This window comes from Lissotriton helveticus, chromosome 1_1, assembly GCF_964261635.1.
Source record: "Lissotriton helveticus chromosome 1_1, aLisHel1.1, whole genome shotgun sequence".
Lineage (NCBI taxonomy): Eukaryota > Metazoa > Chordata > Amphibia > Caudata > Salamandridae > Lissotriton > Lissotriton helveticus.
The window spans coordinates 1301368197-1301387781 of record NC_136057.1 but is presented as its reverse complement, the minus strand read 5'-3'; the positions used below and the strand labels follow the sequence as shown (position 1 = coordinate 1301387781).

At 45.5% G+C, this 19585-nt stretch overlaps 1 protein-coding gene across 2 annotated transcripts in view; it reads left to right on the top strand.

The window, feature by feature from the left end:
- Positions 1 to 19585, top strand: part of MAP2K7 (mitogen-activated protein kinase kinase 7) — a 266930-nt gene that overhangs the window by 115149 nt on the left and 132196 nt on the right. For both annotated transcript variants that reach the window (XM_078681283.1, XM_078681292.1), the window contains one exon: positions 18926 to 19039. In XM_078681283.1, the coding sequence (XP_078537409.1) occupies positions 18926 to 19039 (114 nt within the window). The remainder of the gene's footprint in view (positions 1 to 18925; positions 19040 to 19585) is intronic.

Sequence of the window (19585 nt, the reverse complement as noted above, 5' to 3'; positions counted from 1 at the left end):
AACAACGCTTGAATTGGTTTAACTCCCAATTTACGGGCAAAACCCAAAACAGCTAAGGTGGATCTTGCTAATACATTTCTTTTTGCTAATATTTGGGGTGACCATGTGCCTTTATCGTCAAAGATAACGCCTAGGGGGGGAGGAGCTTGGCGCGTAACCGAGATGGTCGCGTGAGCACAGGGCTCCCGGACCTTCGCCACCTCCGGCATTTATCCTGACTATAATCCTGGATATGACTACGGACCATCGCAGATGACACCCAGCTGATATGATAGCTGCTTTCAAAATTTGATTTGGTCCAGGAGGACCGATTTTATGGTGATCTGAACTTTCCTGGCCTGCTCCACGGATCTGCCCCGGGCTCGAGTTGCTGAACTGCCTGGATGGTAATTGAACAACAGCGGCCTCCCTGATCCCACTTTCGATCCTGGACTTGGCTTTCGGTTTCGCTTTTGGCCCGGACCCTTCTGCACACCGGATTTTGCCCCGCCGCCCACGGATTGCTTCACTTCACGGTCCCACTCTAGGGCCATGACTGTATATCACCGCTCGGTGTGTGAATTGGAACACGCTGTCCTTTGGTTGAGCATCTGTGGGTGATTTTGACGTAACCTTTTTCACCAGATCTCGGGGTCCCCTCGGGGGCGCAGCTTCCAAAATGGCCGGCAAGCCCAAGGTTGAAAAGCGGAAGACCAAGGCTGTTCACCGTGGGGGCTCCATACAATCTAATGTCATGAACCGATACTCATCCCAAGGGATCCCCCGGTGGAACAGGCAAGGCCCCAGTGGACAAGGGAGATGACCCTACGGCGGACGAAGACCCAATTCTGCACGATATCCTGGGCGCCATTGCGAGTATGCAGGCCTCAATCGGTGTGCAGTATGAAACCCTGGCGCAAAAACTGGATACATTGGCGATCGATGTCACCTTGATCAGGGCGGATTTGGCTAAAACGAACGAAAAGGTTAAATCCCTGGACTTGAAGACTTCTAGCCTCACGACGGATGTCTCCGATCTACAAACGGAGGTCCGCGATCTACGGTCCTCTAATGACTCCTTCTCCCGTCGTTTGGAAGATTTTGAAAGTCGTTCCAGGCGGAACAACGTCCGTATTGTGGGTGTCCCTGAGAATTCAGACAACTTAAATGTTGACCTCATCGTGGAGGACCTCATCGTCAACCATCTTGCACCTAAAGGCCTGAGTAAATTCTTTGCGGTGGAGCGGGCTCACAGAGTGCCGGGTGGTAAACCTAAGCTGGCCGCGGCCCATCATCGCCAGGATATTTCATTTCCGTGATCGGGATGCTATCCTGCAGGCATCGCGTTTGGGTGGCCCCACGAAATTCGAGAACACGACAGTGAGTTTTTATCCCGACTTCACTCAGTTGGTGCAGAAGCAACGAATGGGGTTTCAGGGAGTGAAGAGACGATTGAGAGACAGGGACATGAAATACGCAATGCTATTTCCAGCCCGACTACGTGTGGAACATGGAGAACGGACGTTCTTCTTCGATCGCCCTGAGGCTGCAAGTGACTGGCTCAACACACTGCCCGGGCAGCGGGAATACCCTGAACACTCTGGTGGAGCTGAGGGTGGACTGATGGACCAGGAATAGTACTGTGACTTGGTTCGCTGGACTGCGCATAGATCTTTCGGCATGGTTTGCAGATCCTTAACTTATTTTAATTGAGGTGGTCCTCCAGGGGTAGCGGGGGGAGTGAGTCTCTTCCTCCTCTGGGGTTTATTTTCGTAGATTAGTTATTTGCTAGGGCGACAGGCACACTGCAAGTTGGGGGGGCCTTTGAGTCTAACACAGGGGTGCAGGGTGGGGGGTTTTGTTTCCTGGGTAGGTTTGGGGGGGGGGGGGGGAAGTTGTTATTGTTTGGTTCCCTTCAAGGCACAATATTGATGGACATTTGGACTTGGCTGTCGCGACTAATGTGGGGTGGATGCTGCGATTACGTTTGGGATGGGGGCTAAAATTGCTGTGTTGGAATGTTAACGGGTTGGGGGACAGGATAAAACGTGGCGTAGTGTTACAACTCTTGAGACGTCTTTCCCCTGATGTTGTGCTGTTGCAAGAAACACATCTGATGGGCAATACATGCCATGCTATGAACCGTAGGGGCTACCGTCTCCTGGCACACTCCGGCTTCACCACTGGTTCTAGGGGGGTAGGTATCTTGGTCAGAGTCTCCCTCCCCCTTGAGATCGATACTGTCATCCTTGACGATAGGGGGGCGATATGCTGCCATTACTGGACGGTGGGGAGGGGAAGGTCGTCACTCTGCTCTCCGTTTATGTCCCGCCTGGCCTTCAGACTACGACCTTTGATGACCTGGGGAGGGTGGTACTGGGGCTCCCAGAGGGCATCCTTGTGGTGGGTGGCGATTTTAACTCTGTCGATCGCTACCCACCCAGGGACCTTGGGAGGTCCCAGTCCTGGCTGGGTGGCTTCCTTGACACTCTGGGACTAATAGATTGCTGGAGGCTGCTACACCCTGGACAATTACAATATACCTTCCACTCTGGTGCACACGGTAGTCTCTCGAGACTTGACTATATCCTGATGCCCGCAACACAGGCCACACTTGTTAAGGAGCTCAGACATTTGGCTAGGGGTATTTCAGATCACTCCCCCTTATGGCTCGTCATGGAAGCAGGACCGGGAACTGAGGGCCGGGTAGCCCCGATCAACCCTTGGTATCTCCGTAACCCTAAGATCCGTACGGAACTGATCAAATCACTTGACCATTATTTTGAGGAGAATGTGGGGTCTGTGTCATCGTCTGTCTCGCTATGGGAAGCCTATAAGGCGGTCATCCGCGACCACGCCTTATCGTTAATTAACAACGCTAAGAAACGTAAGTGCAAGGCAGTGGTCCGACTTGAAACTGAAATATCAGACATAGAAAGAGAGCTGGAATCTGATGTTACCCAGGACAGGTTGCACCTTCTTAGCCTCAAACAAACTGACTATAGAGCGTTGGTCACTGATGCCGCCAAGGTGATGAGTAGAGAGCAGCAGGGCCGTTTGTATGATGTGGGTGATAAGGCCGGAAAGTTGATAGCCTGGTTGGACAAGAAGGAGAGGGCTAGTCGTGTGGTTCCTTTGATTGAAAGGGCGGATGGAGTGAGAGTGACTGACCCGGTCGAGATTGTGGAGTGTTTTTCTGAGTATTTTCAAACCGTATATTCCCCTGTATCGGACAGACCGGAACAGGATTCGCATCTGCTTCTGAGAGACATTGCTTTGCCCTGCTTGTCGGATCTGGATAGGGAACTGATGGACGCGACACTCTCGGTTGAGGAGGTCGCGACCGCGATCCGCTCTGTGAGGTCGGGAAAGGCCACGGGTCCGAATGGACTTCCCATCGAACTCTATAAGCTGCGCCCAGACAAAATAGCACCACATCTTCGCTCGATTTTTTTAGAATCGCTAGACGCGGGTACCCTTCCATCCGATCAAAGGCTTGCGTCTATCGTCGTGATTCACAAGGAAGGGAAGCCGCGGGAATGCTGCGCGTCTTACAGGCCCATCTCGCTCTTAAACGCTGAGCCTAAGATCCTTGCAAAAGTGCTTGCGAACCGTTTAATCTCTGTTGTCTGCGACCTGATCCATCTGGATCAGTCCGGGTTTATTCCGCACCGGAACACGGCGCTGAACCTCCGGCGTCTACATGGCGCCCTTGCGAGAGCGTCCTCGCCGAGTGAATCGGACATTTTGGCTTCTTTGGACGCCACAATGGCATTTGATACGCTGCAATGGCCATATCTCTGGGCTGTCCTCGCCAAGTTTGGTTTTGGCCCTGTTTTCATCAGTTGGGTGAAACTACTATATCAAGACCCCTTGGCCCAGGTGGTTGTCAACGGTCTTGTTTCTGGCTCATTTTCTCTCGGGAGGGGTACTCGCCTGGGGTGCCCATTGTCTCCGCTCCTTTTTGCTCTTGCTTTGGAACCTTTGGCGTCTTGGCTGCGCTGGGAGCCGTCAATGAAGGGTATACGCTGGACCCCTGATTTAGAGGACCGTATATCGCTTTACGCTGACGACATCCTGTTATACCTCACGTCGCCTCGGAAGTCACTAGTGGTACTGTTCGATGTCTTGACTTCCTTCGGTAAAAATTCTGGCCTTGTGATCAATTGGTCCAAGTCCTGCGTGTACGTTCTCTCGGGAGACTCTCCTCTCTTGCCGCGTGGGTGCCCAATACAGGTGGCACACGCGGGTTTCAAATACTTGGGGGTGTTTATCACCTTAGATCCTTTGGTTCGCTATGAACGTAACCTGCTGCCCCCGCTTCAGCGCTTACGATCCGATGTCGTGGCATGGCGTAGACTTCCGTTGTCCCCGCTCGGACGTGCGGCTCTATTTAAGATGATGTCACTGCCCCGATTTTTATATGCCCTACATAATACTTGCGATACCATCCCGGCCAGCTATTTCCGGGAGATTGAAAGCTTGCAGCGACAACTGATATGGGGTGGACGGTCCCACATAGCACTTGCCAAGTTGACACTTCCTTGGTATGACGGTGAAATTGCTCTCCCAGATATTAAGCGCTACTACTGGGCTTCCCAACTGGGGGCGATTAATCACGGCACGTATGATTCTGCGTCGAACCCCGCGTTCGAAATGGATAGATGGTTGCTGCCTGGTGGTGACTACAACAGGGCGCTCTATACGAAATCCGCAGGGAGGCTGCTCACTGGCCCCACCAAGATAGCGGTGCAAGTATGGCATCGTGCGACTGATGCCATGGGATGGAAGAATAGACTTAGACGCGCCACTCCGCTTTATGCTTCCGAGAGGCTGGGCTCCCTATGGAAGACGAAAGGCTTTGATAGATGGGACGTGATTGGTATATGCAGGGTGAATGATGTGTGGACTAAGGGTAGAGTCAAAACCTTCGACGAGTTGAGATTGGAGTATGACCTGAGTGACAGGGAGTTTTTTAGATACGCTCAGATCCGACACGCGCTGATGGCGGTTTTCCCTCCGGGTACTGTGGTTCCGGAGGCGTCACCGCTTGAAGATCGGGTGCTGGATGGGCACATTCCAGACAGTACGATTTCGCTTATCTACAAAAAGCTGATAAACGATAGGACCGACCTTTTGCAGCGACTTCGGGAAGCCTGGACGGGCGATGGTTTGGAGTTAGATGACGAGGACTGGCAGCTAGCCATATCCTCGCCGAAAGAGGTTGCAATTCCGGCCCGCCTTAGGTTTGTGCAGCTTAAGATTCTCCACAGGATCTATGTTACCGGTCCGCGCTTGGTCCGTATGGGTTATGCCTCGGATGGGCTGTGTACTGCGTGGTTGTGGCCTTCCGGGCACTTTTCTTCACATACTCTGGGAATGCCCGGTGGTTGTTGGTTCGCTTCTGGAATCGGGTGCATGCAGTAATGGAAGAGGTCACGGGTGTTGCGTTGTTGCCTGAAGCTGGACGATGCTTGTTGAATGTTTGGGAACCGAATGACTATGATTTGTCACAGACTCAGTGGGTGACCCTTGGCAATATGACCGCTAAGAGGGATATCGCCCAGTTGTGGGGCTCCCAGAGACCACCCACAGTTCTGGCATGGAAGGAGAATATGGATTGGTGTATGTTCAGGGAGAAGACGGTGTATGTGGCCCGTGGCAGGCCCTGCAAGTGGGGTAAGATTTGGGGTCAGTGGAACTCCTACCGGGGAGATATATGTACGCCTCCCTTCGCGCAATTGGTGGCGGATCCTCCCTCCCCCTGACCCGACATTCCTGCTATCATGTTGCTCTGATTGTCTCCGGACTCGCTGTCTCCCTCAATCCTCCCTTCCTGCAATGTCACTGATTGTAATATGTTCTTATGCTTTCCTCCCCGCAGGCCGCTTCGCCATTTGATTGATTGCACTGCCTTGATTAATTTTTGTTGTTCATGTTGTTGAAATTTTCAATAAAAAGAAATATAAAAAAAAAAAAAGATAACGCCTAGGTATGGGAAAGTGGATACCGTAGACAACATATTCCATCGCAATGCAGGGTTTTAACCCCTTTTACTTTAGTGCCAACCATCATGACGTGTGATTTCGAAAATTTGACACTGAGGTCTATAGATTTCATAAAAGCAGAAAAAGAATTTAAAAGGCTTTGCAGCCCTACCGCTGAACGTGCTAAAAGGGTGGCATCATCCGCATACAGCAATGCCGGGATTAGTTGTTTGCCTACCCTCGGTATATCCTTGCACGCCTCTGTTAAAACTGGGCCTAAATCATTCATGTAGAGGGTGAAAAGCAGGGGGGCCAAAATGCACCCCTGCCTGACTCCATTGGCAATACGAATCTTCCCTGTACAATTACCCCTACGGTCGTATCTCACGGTGGCTGATAAGTCCCTGTGCAGGTCAGCAAGGAAGTACACTATTTTTATCCATGCCCAAATGAAGAAGCATCACCCATTATTTGGACCTATTCACTCGATCAAAGGCCGAGGAAAGGTCCATAAAAGCTCAATATAGAGTGCCCTTCTTGGCGATTGTGTACTTTCCAATTAAAAATTGTAGGTTGAGGCTTTGATCAATTGTGATTATTTTATAACAACAAAAGAGTGCCTAATACTGTGAGTCCGCAAGTGACAGTGTCCCTACCTGGAGGAAAACACAGTAGGAAAGAATTTTTTGGACTAACTCGACCGGTCAAAGGACTGACAAAAAGGAAAGAAAAAACTATTTTCTAAAAGAACCCTCACTCACCCTAGTGGTGACATGCTTCATCATGGGGTTCCCACGGGAGGGACCGAATGTCCCCCCGTGTGCTACGACGCCTGCGATTGCAGCGGAGCAGGTTTTTTGTTAAGAGGATGTGTAGTGATGTGAGTGAACAGTGAGACAAGTGATTGTTAAAAGATCACAACTGGACCCAAAAACTTTATTGGTGGACCAGCTGTTCACATTAAAAACAGTGAGGCCACATGGTGGTTTATATTAGAAGCCCTGTGTCCTGGTGTAAATGGTCAACATGTTTCTGCTGTATAATGCGTGTTTATGCTCAGCTTTCTTCAGGACCAGTAAAATAAGAGAAAATCCTCCGGGGGTCCACGCTCGCTAAGGCGTGTCCTCTCCGTGGGGACAATAGTGTACAAAATAAGGATGCAAAACTTTCCTTATGTAACTCACGGTTTTTTGCCCGTAATCAGTGCTCCTAGAATGTGCCCGGAGACAATCTGTGAATACAAAAAGCCACATGAATTTCATATATATGAGAAAGGCAGTCTCATCGACCTAAGATATCTGCACCATTACAAATCTAACGTATCCCAAAAAGTTTCTGGGTCTTCTTCTTACTTAGTGCTTTGTTTGTAACTGACTGTATTGCCGCCATTGTTTACAAACGGACCTCATTACATTTATAGGTCTGATGGGATTATATACGTAGCTCCTGGATTCATGGTAACATCTTACCCTCATGCTTCCCAAGGAGTCGTAACCCACGTTTAAAAACCATGCATAACCCATTTAAAAACCGTTCATGACCCTGGTTAGAGGGTTAAATGTTCAGTAAACCCAGACAAAACATAGAGAATTATATAAGTCATACATGCGATCACTTACATGGCTCGTAAAGTGCGAGTGCCACATGGACTATCGGGGTGGCAGTATTCTTCACGTTATGTTCGTTCTAAAAGGCAAAACAAGTGGCTGGTGTCAGCGGAAAAAAAGGCTCCTAAACGGCTTCGTAGTCTAACCCTTTTCACATACCCATGAAACGAGCACGCACTTGTGACACAACGACTCGCCGCCCGGAACCTAGATTCAGGTCCACTGTAGTCCGGATCTTGTTTGTGATGCAGACGCCATTGTAATTTATCAGGCGACCCGTGCACGTGACCAACCCAGATATCACGTGGTAGGGGTCACTGTACAGTTAACGTAAGCTCGAGCATAAGTATAAGTAGCCCGCAACTATTTGTTAATGTTGGAGTTTTTTATCCAACGTCAAATTTGTTGTTCAAGGTAAAAATCAGATCCCCCTTTGTCAACCTCACTGCGCACTCGGAAAAACAACCGGCCTATCGGAAGGAGTACACTTTCGGTGGTCGTGCACTTCCGGTCGAGGATCCCAGAACGCTAGACCGTCAGATTCTCTTCCCTGGTATTCACGATCGTAAGACTTTATTGTTCAACGAACATGGAGTGACAATTAATTTTACAATGATGGTGTGGAAATACCCACAGCCAGTTCTAGTTGATCCTGTGTTCTATTGAAACATGCAGCTCGTCGGTGGGAATCCTATACAAACAAAATTGTTTTACAAAATGTTGTAAAGAATCACCATTAAGCCGAACTAAGTCTGAATGCCCATTGGGTATTCAAATGTCGCATCAGTTGCTTTCAGTTGTCACTGATACAAAGGAAAAAAATGAAATAAAAAAGGGGGGAGAGAGGGAGGGGGGCGGACACACGAAGTAAGTGATTTTAGGACCAATTGACTTACGTGTTTCAAAATATCGCAGGGGTCAACTCTACAAAATTAAGAGTTACGTGTAGGGTCATCATGGTAATTATATGAGGATCTTCGTACCCAGAGCAACATTTCAGGCTAATCAGTGTTTCAGAACACTACCCCAAGGTATGTCATCATTCAGACCCTGATGGTGAGAAGCCAGGCGATGCACCCACCTCTGTTCTTGTTCAAAAAGTCTGTTCTCAGTACCTTGTTGCAAATGCTCGATCACAGTCCAGTGGATCTCATTGGGGGAATGCCTAAGCTCTAAGTAGTGTGTGGTCATTTTAGTGTTGTTCTTACCACATCTTATACTACTCCTATGCTCACATATGCGGAATTTGACCATCCTTTTAGTCATTCCCACGTATGTTAGCCCGCAGGGACAGGTAATCAAATACACGACGTTGCTAGTATTGCAATTCGTGTGACTTCTTTGCTCCCAAGTTTTGCCGGGTTCCAACTCCAATGTTTTTGAACTTGAGGTAAAAGGGCACACACTACAACTACCGCAAGGATAGTGGCCCGTTACAGGTGATAAACCCCAGGCATTCAGAACACTTCTGGGGGTTTCCTGAGATTTTCGTGGGCGTGTGTGAACTAGAGCGTCCTTGAGACTCCGAGCTCTCTTGTAGGAGAACAACGGTTTCTCCCAATTACAATTGTTGGATGTAAGAATCCTCCAGTGCTTTTTAATGCTACGACTCACCAAATTGGATACTGTGTTATACGTAGTAACACAAGTCAATGGAATTTCATTGTTGTTGATCCTAGGAATCTCTTCCAAAAGGGAATCGCGATTTTGATTACGAGCCCTTTTGTAACTCTGTGTGAGAAGATGTTTGGGATAACCTCGATTGTGCAGTTTATTTGTCAGGCTACTAGATTGATCCTTGTAATCTCTGACATCACTGCAGTTCCTCCTAATACGGAGGTACTGCCCAAAAGGTAGGTTTTCCCTAAGTGGTTGGGGATGGAAGCTCGTGTAGTGTAAAAGATTGTTCTTAGAGGTAGGTTTGTAGTAGGTCTTAGTTTTCAGTTGCCTACCTGCACGTGTAATAGTCACGTCCAAAAACACTACTGATGACTCATTGTGTTCATGGGTGAACTTGAGATGTGGATCCCGCTCATTCAACCAGACAAAGAAAGAACATAGTGTCTCCTCATTCCCCTTCCAAATCAACAGAACATCATCTATGTATCTTTGCCATAGAATAATATTGGCAAAGTACAGGTTATCAGATGGTAAAATGTGAATAGATTCAAAATTGAACACATATAAACCCGCCACACTTGGGGCAAATGTGCTGCCCATAGATGTACTGGTTGCCTGAAGGTACAGTTGATTCTCATACTGGAAAAAGTTATGTTTTAGGGCTAGGGTGGCACAATCCACCACAAAGGATTTAGAAGTATTATAATCCCAGGGATTGGACTCCAAAGTGTGGGCGATCACATCAATTGTAGCATCTTGAGGAATACACGTATAGAGGCTCTCAATGTCTAATGTAGCCAGGAGACAAGGTTCCTCTGGTAACTCGACAGTTTCCAACATGGCGAGTAAGCTTTTCGTATCCTTTATGTAGGTGCTTGTTGCTTCAACTATGGGTCTTAGAAAGAAGTCACAATACTTGGACATGGGTTCGAGTAATGAACCTAACCCAGAAACGATGGGTCTCCCAGGTGGAGGCAGGATTCCCTTGTGCGTTTTGGGGAGAGTATAAAAATATGGAATTTTTCCATCTGAACCTGTCAAGAAATCAGCCTCTTGTTTTGTGACGAACCCTTCTTGTTCCGCTGTCATTACTATGTCGATGATTTCTGATTTGAGACTCTCCGAAGAATCTGCCCTCAGTGCCACATAGTTGGTATTGTTACTCAAGAGGCGCCTGCATTCTTGGTCATAGGCTGTCTTGTATTGGATGACTATGCCACCCCCTTTGTCCGCACTCTTAATAACGATATCCGAGTTGTTCTGTATCGCTTTGAATTTACCCGCTGTCAAGTTCTTGTAAGGGATATGAGTCTCGATAGACTCAATTTCTTTAACCACGGCCTGCTCGAAAGCCAGTATTTCCGGTGGAATGCTGTGCGGAGGGGGGGTGAAGGAAGACTTCAGTCTAAAGGTAGTGTCACCCAAAGGTCGCTGTGTGGGTTCCGTCACTTGCTTCTCGAAGAAACTTTTTAGTCTTAACTTCCGGAAGAATTCCGTCAGTTCGCATCGAAGTTTGAATTTGTCAAGACCAGGGGTAGGTACGAATCCCAGGCCCTTTTCCAAAACCCCAGTTTCGTCCTTGGTTAAAGTGACCCTGGTCAAGTTGGTAATCAAACCCTCTGGTTGCTCGGACCCGCTCTCTGTTCCGCGGTCTTGCTCCTCGTGTTGTTGCCGACTGAGTCGTTCTGCTCCCAATAGACTTGGTTGGACCCTTTTCTTCTGCCCCCTCGGTCCCCGGCCCCTCTCTAAAAAAGGGGGTTGGAACATAGGGGGTTGGTAGAATTGTGGTTGTAACGGACCAAAAGGTTGATTCCAGCCCATCATGGGTGGAAATGACGGTTGCGTTTGATAAACATTTTGAAAACGCGGTCCGTTCTGGGAGTAAGGCTGCCAATTGGTCAATTGATCAATTGTGCCCTGACCTTTCCTAAAACCAAATTGTAGGCCTGAGAGGGTATTCGTTTCTGCCAGCCACCCAGTGAGCTTACTTAAAACCACCTGACCAAGCACCTTAACAGCGGAATCGATAAGGGAGATGGGTCGGTAACAACTAGGATCCCTTCTATTTCCCTTTTTAAAAATAGGTACTATTACAGATTCAAACCAGGTACCCGGCAATCCTGATTTGCAAACCTTATTAAAAACATTGCACAAAACCTTAGACCATGTCTTGACATCGGATTTAAAAAGGGCAGCTGGGACACCCTTCTGGTCCGGGAGCCTTATTACATTGTTGTAGACTAATCTAGGACTCTAGTTAAATATTCCCGATTCATGCCCTTATGTGGTTATATCGAATCTTATCCTTATAGAGGCATAAGAATCATACCCATATTAAGACATAGCCAATGCAGTCCAAATACGGCAAGGCTACTCCCATAGACTCCTAGAAAGCACAACGTGTTCTTAAACAAACCAAGCCTCCAGCAGCCCGGGAATCCCCCCTGCTTCTGTATTGATTTGTCCTAGAACTCCCGGAGTCCTGAAAGAACTGTGAGTTCTTAGTGACGTCTTATGTCCAACCTTACGTCAAACTCGGCACCTTCCAGGTATAAATATACCAGCATCTGCCCTAGCAAAACACACGGTGGTTTGGAGCAGATCGACTATCTACTTGCCCGACGCCCTGCTGTAGCAAGTGCCGAAGGAAGTTGACCCTGCCGATGACGCACTGAGAGAGACGCTGTCTTTTCTCCTGCCGAGAAATCCAGCTCCAGTGTTTCCCTGTCACCCTTGCGGGTTGCTGGGAGATAGAGTCCTGAGAGAGAGATACAAGACCTCCTTCATTCTAAAACCAAGGTAAGGAGCTGATTAGACCGTTCGAGAATTCTTGATTAAAATTCTTGGCAGAAACTATCTTAACTCAAACTACATCTCACTTCCTCCTTCCCTATACTAGGCTTAGGTTAGGTACAACGGGGTAGGCGTATCTTAGAAGCACCAGTTGAGTACGTTTAGTCATTATTTTATCATTGTATGTATTTTATCCATTTTAAACACCGTATGGCTTAGAAACCATACTATGCTTTTACAGTATTATTTTATAATACTCCTTTTACTGTACGCACTTTACTTTATGACAAGTATTGCGATTGTAGCAATTCACTTCTCTCGCATGAGAAAGAAGATTGTTCAATAAATAACCTCTTTTATTGAAAACGCCGTCTCTCTGTTTCTCTGCACTTCTGGTGAAACTAAGCATGCACGATTGACTGAGTAAAATAGCTATCTATTGTTTCCGCGACTCTGAAGATATACTCCTTGTTCTAGGGGAGCAAAGTTGTCATGTTTATGCGGTTGTCAGAAACTAATCCCTTCTTGTGAATTCGAGAAAGTTTCTAGTGACCTCTGAGCTAGCTGGCATTCATAATTAAGTCTACCATATTCAATAGAGACCTAGTCGACCGAAGTCCTACGTCTAAACTATTGTTTGTTATTCCAATGCGCAGAGCCTATTGGGAATATAGGAACTACACTAAATGGCGCCCAACGTTTGGTAAGGCGATAATTTAACGCTAGATACTAGAGTAACTCAGTCGTGCTTTTCACACAGACCCCTTTTTTCCAGTAAAAACTCCAATAGACGTCTGGAGTGGATGAAAGGATAATATCTGCCAAAACTTAGTAGGAGGAGAATCCTATGAATTAGTTTTTGGTTTAGTCAACGTTGAAGGATACAGTGTTAAAATATTGTGCACCTAATCTTTGTTTCCTTGAAACTCGCTCTGCAAACTTTCTGTCAGCAAAAATGCCGGAAAGTGACGACGAAAGGGAAAGAGCTAGAATGGCAGCTCAAGCAGTCTTAGATGACACAGCTCTTCAACAAAATGACCCGGATGCAATAATCATCCCGGTAAATGTAAGAAAGAGTGTAACTATAAAACTTATAGAAAATGGAGTATCATCAAGAGGTGGTACAGTCATATTAGTGGTAGTGGCCTATGAAGATCGGCAGAGAGAGGTATTCTATTAATGGATAACTTTTCCATCAGCAAATGCTGTGACACACGAGTTCCACTACTACAAAGCAGAGGAACCTCCAACGGAATACGTTCCTTTCGAGGACGTTGAAATTCCACTAACTTAACAAGATCATCAGCTCTGGTTTAATGGCGCCCTAAAACTTCAAAATCACATTACCAGGCTCGGTCCACTAGGTAGACCAGGAGCCACATGGCCGGTCCTAGCCAGCTATACACCACATCCTGACATTGAAAGAATGTCAGACTGAGAACTTTTAGTTCAGCTAAAACAATTAATTAAAATACATAGACAATTGGTCCAATATGTCATGCGGACTTTAACAGTCCAACCAGCAATAAAAATTCCACAGCACATCCCTCACCAGGGGAACACAAATAAAATAACACCACAGACTATACAATCAGTCATTCGCAAATTACCCGCAAAACGGGAACAAATTCCCTTCTGGTTAGCTCAAAAAATTACTCAAATAGAGGCAGTATTTCCTGATACTACACCTCATGAAAAACACAGAATTCTGACAATCTGTCTACCAATGGGGATCGCACCACATGTGGAGGACTGTGACACTTATCTGTCTATCAATGGGGATCGCACCACATGTGGAGGACTGTGACACTTTGGGAACAGTCTTTGCTTCAATATACATAAAAACACATGGTGTTCCGTCTATGGCGGTTATACCAGACGTACTAAGTCAGATTCAAAATGAATACGGTCCAGAGACTGCTTTAAATCTAGGTATGAAATTACTGAAAGACTTTAAGCAAGTCTCGGCTATACTACTAGCCAACATAAAAGGAGAAGCAACATCCGTGGCGATCCGCCAAAAATGAAAAGAAACAGAAATAACAGACCAACCTTTTGAACTTGCCAGAATAATTGGAAAGTGCTATGAAGAATTAGGTAGAGATAGTTTGGGTGGGAAACCACTAAAACCACAACTAACTGAAAATCCTGAAAAAACCTTTACTAAGAATAATCTCATCACTCCAAAAAAGAAGTGGGAGGGTAATAAACAAATTTCTCCCAGAGAAAAACAGTTTCAGTCCAGAGGAAGGTCTCCCCAACGGAGAAATAGATCTCCAGGACGAGGGGACAGGTCTCCACAACAGGAGCCCTCTGAAAAAAGATACAACCTTAGAAATAGGGACAATTTAAGAAAACCTGACAGATATCAAGATAATGATACACGTCCCTCTCGATCTTTTCAGACTTCCTCACAGAAATCGGAAAGAAGAGGGCGGTCAGAACATAAAGAAGAGCGCGTCAAGTCCAAAGACAAGGAACCTGCTCATCAAAGTAAAAAATTACAATTTCCCAAAAAGAAGGTAGCTAGTATTAAAATAAAACATGCCGAGGATTCTGAGGACACAACTCAAGAACGGAGAATGGGCCCAGACAATGCTAGAAAGCGCAGCAGAAGTGACCATAGCTCACAAGATCCTGATGAATCTTCTGGAGACAGTGGACACGAATGAATACATTCAGGTGGAAACTGCAGGCACCAGAGTTAGTGTGCCCCATAAATTATATGAAATAACATTACGTATGGAAGGGGACAAAACTAGGAAAATAAGGTCTCTTTTGGGAGAATATATCTAAAGGCTATGATATCCTTCTAGCAGAGAAAGACTGGCCACCAGAGTTTGTCAGGGAGTGCCCACATGGCGAAGAAATGATTATGCCTGCCTTCTCAAATCACATTCCAATTCATAAAAAATACACATATGCTAGAAAATGGGCAGTGGCCCAAGCCCCTGCATTATATAAAAATCATGTAGAATGGGATGAGGATTCTCCTCACCATAAAATTCAGTTAAAAAATCAACCTACTGCACAGAGGCAGTATCCTGTTAAGCAAGAAGCTAAAAAATAAGTCAGGGAGATCCGAGATCAACTTGAATACCAGGGGGTGATTGAAACATTCACCTCACAAATGAACAACCCTTTGTTTCCTGTCTCCAAACCAGACGATTCATATCGTCTAGTTTTGGATTACAGACACCTAAACTCTTGTTGCAAACCATTTGCAGTACAAAACTCACAGAGTGCAGCACTAATGAATAACATCGTGCGCAACATATATAAAACGACATTAGATATTTCAAATGGTTTTGTCTGTCAAAACATTGCACCAGAAAGCAGGTATTTGACCGCTTTCTCCATTATGGGGGCCCAGTGGCAATTTTGTCGTCTCCCCCAGGGATTCAAGAACAGCCCAGGATTATTTTCAGCCAGGGTAACAGAATTACTACAAATGTATGATGATGAGGCATTATCTTATGTCGATGACATCTATCTTACAGACGATGACCTGGAGACACACTTGAAAAGAGTGAACACAATTATACTTGGGTTCGCATCTGAAGGGTACAAATTCAACTTTAAAAAATCACGAATTGCCCACCTCACTGTCCTATTTTTAGGATATGAGTTATCAAGTGAAGGCAAAAGCCTAGCAGACAACTTCTTCGAGAAGTGTGCAGTACTCCAAGCTCCAAAAACGCTAAAAAACTTACAATCAATTCTAGGTTTCCTGAATTTCGGAATAACTTACATTCTAAACTACGCAGAGAGGGTTAAACCCCTCTACGAATTAATAAAACCTGATTTCAAATCAATAAATTGGACACAGGATCACACAAAAATGTTACGATCAATACAAACAGTCATGTTAACTAAAACAAAACTGCAAACACGCGCAAACGAACGCAACCTTGTAATCCGAGTCATCCCAGGAAGATGCGGATTTACGTACCTGACCTCTAATGAGGGAGAAACGGTACCAATAGCTTATAAATCACACGTGTACACACAAGCTGAAATGAAATTCAGTTCTACTGAAAAAAGTCTGACTGCGGTCCAAACTGCTGTAGCAAAAGAAAGAGCCCTAGCCCAAGGGAAGAGCATATCTGTTTTAACAGCAGTATCAGCCCTTGAGGCAGTAACAAGACCGAGCATTCCAAATGCTATGACATTAGATCCAAAATGGATACAATGGGTTAATTCTCTTGCTGCATCAGACGTAGTATACGAATTTGATCCTAACTTAAAAACGCAAGAGTTTCTCCAATATGAATATGAATGTCGTCTGCCGACTGAGATCATGCCTCTAGAACATTACGGCTGTATAATATATACAGACGGTTCAGCACAACCCGCAGTTGGGGGTAAACAAGCATATAGTGCTGCGTGCGCGATTGTCAAAGGTTGTTGGCGCGAAGGAAAATTTAGACCCCTGGTCACTAAAACTCAATCACTCGGAGATCGTACAGCTCAGCGAGCTGGACTACAGGCTTTTAAGATGGCGCTTGAAAATACCGATCGCAAATTCCCCACACTAATAATAGTGTGCGATTCGTATTATTGCGTCAAGTCTTACAATGAATACTTGCAGAACTGGGTTCAAATCGGTTTCAAAGATGCAAAAAGTGGCACAATCAAGCATAAAATGCTGTGGGAACAAGTAGTTCTTTTACAGAAAGAACTACAAAAGACTCACGTGATTCATACACTGAGTCATCAACGTGATGGCGTTCACGTTGCAGGGAATTCATTGGCTGATGAGGCCGCGAAGGCAGCTGTGAAAACTGCTTCCGTAGCTGTCATTACCCGGTCAAAAAACAAAAATAGACAGGGAGATAATGCAAGCTGTCGGTGCTTCAGTTAAAAACAGTGGTAAGACACTCCCGAAAGGCTTTCTAGTAAAGTACCCATACAAAACTGATACAAATAATGTTCCTTTTGCTGTAATCCCTGGAGTGGGGGATAGGGCAATTCCAAACATGGAACATAGGTTAGGACTAATTTTAGCAGCACATGAAGGGCGCGCTTCTGCACATGCTGGTGTTTCCGCCACAGTATCGTTATTAAAACAGAGATATTGGTGGCCACGCATGAGAAAACAGACTAGAAACTATGTTCTAGAATGTGAAATATGCCAAAGAATGAAAGTATCAACAGTGAAACGACCAGCACAGACGCCCCTTCTGATCTCAGATAAACCATTAGCTTGTGTTTACCTGGACCACTGTGGTCCCTTACAAAAGGACGGCAACTATAAATATATCATGGTCGCAGTGGATTCCTGCACAAGATTCATTTGGATGTGGCCCAAGTGCTCAGCTGACAGCAGAACTGTTATAAAAGATTTGCGAGTCTTTATCGGCACATACGCAATTGGCATGCTACATTCTGACAAAGGTCCTGCGTTTAGCTCTCGAGCTTACAAGGAGGCCATGGCCAGCTGGGGCATTGCATTGCGGTACTCTAGTCCATTCCATCCTGAGGGAAATGCGGTAGTGGAGAGAAAAAAAGTGACATAAAGCAATCTATAACAGCGAGGGTATTAGGTTCGGGTGATGGGTGGGTCAAACATCTAATAAGTGTCCAACGTAGTCTTAATAATCTGCCAAGGCATTCTCTGGGTGGAATCACCCCGTATGAACTTTTGTTTGGTACAAGAATGATAATCGAAGACCTCGATAGTCAGACTTCAGTGGTGGAACAAAAAACCTTTATCAAAGATCGTTTGGCTGTTTTACAGGACTTAAATGAGACAAGAAGAAGTCTAAGTAACACAAAGCTAAAGCCAACGGCCACTGAAGAAAAAACCCCTGTCCCAGCAAGACCTGTCTGGATTCCAAAGATTGAAACTTCAATGAACAAATATAATTATTGTAGTGTCTTGAGTGAAAAATGTATTTTAGAAACACAAAATAAGAGCATAGGTCGGCAATTTGTTCCTCTTGAGCTGCTACTAACTTATGCCCCACAGCCCAAAATGCTGCAAAAACATGTTTGAGGTCCTCATTGGTTTGTTGCTGTTAAACGAGATTCAATGTGAACAAATCCCAGCTATGAGGAGCATATTGTGAATTGGAACTGCAGACATTTCTTTGAGAGTTTACACTTTCCAGTCCCAAAAACGCACCCACCTAAAATATAAATACTCTTTATTCATAACCTCCCCAAAAGAAATTGAGGCAAAATATGTCCATGCCAGTATATTTATTTGGGTACACGTCCAGTTAGATTGTGTGAAGTTATTACTAATGCACTTAAGTTCTCCTTTCACAGGTTGTTGATTTAAAGTCCGGGTGCACTATCTATTCCAGATATATGAAAGTATAATTCCCATATCCACCTTGGTTTATGATGCAGCATCTCTCCCGTGTGCTTCAGACACTTCAAATTATGGTGTTTCTTTGCTGTCTCCATTGGAAGACAGAAGGACTTCCATCTTCTCTTATCATGCGTCTCTGTGCACTGAAAGATCGCCTATGAGTCGCTTTCAGGGATGCGTACAGTTTGAGGGTTTACGTTTAGTGTTCCCAGGACATCTGTAAAGTGACTGGTTATCAAGGCCCTCTTGTTCAACGTTGCCAGCAAGGTTTGGTGGTTTGTTCCCTGTACATGTAAATTCAGATATTCTATTGCATGGTTCCTGTGCCTCCCTTACATACTGTTCCTAAAGTAAGACCACAATGAGCCTGCTTCACAGAGCTTTTTCTGAGTAGTTGTGCTTTACTTAACTTTGGTTAGGGCTAGGAGCAGTTTTACCATTTCTCATAATTGAAACCCAATAAAACTAGGAGATGAAAATAAGACTTGGGTTTGCAGTTGGACACACTAAAGTTATCTAATCTTTTACAGACCTAGGCCAAAGTCTAAAATCTATTTTGGCTGTTAATAAGAAGTTATGCAAAGTTTACTTTATACTGATCATGCACATTTTCTCTGCAGCGGTACCAGGCAGAGATCAATGACCTGGAAAATCTTGGTGAGATTGGTAGTGGGACTTGCGGGCAGGTCTGGAACATGCGCTTCAAAAAAACTGGTCACATCATTGCAGTAAAGGTAAGTGACTAGTATGCACGATCTTTTAGACACAAGTCCTGATTTGAGAAGCAGTACATTTTGCTGGAGAGATGAGAACGTTGCCTGAAAAAGCAGAATTAGCTTGAGCTGCTGCAGACTGAAAAAAATAAGTAATGTAGGCAGATGGCAGAAGAGATCAGGAAAAATAAAAGCTGAGGAGCGAGAGAGACCTTGATACAATGTTTCAAATCTGCTTGCTTGTTACTAGGGTGCTCATGTTAGACATCTGCCAAGAGCTCCATTGTCAAATTGATGGTCGCCGGAGTTCCTGGTCGTGGAGACTTCTGCTCTGGTTAGGAATGCTGCATTTTCTCAGTAGATAAGTTGTAGATTCTTTATTGAAGGGACATTGTTCAAGAGTACCCACAATCACAATAATGCACAAGAAAACATTATTATAAAGAGATAGAACAGCCAAACTAAGGTTACAGGCATAGTAGAATCGCAGTATGGCTGATTCACATATTTGGCAATACCCTAAGACTCGTGTTCATATCTGTCTTTGTAATCTTTCCACTTGTTCAG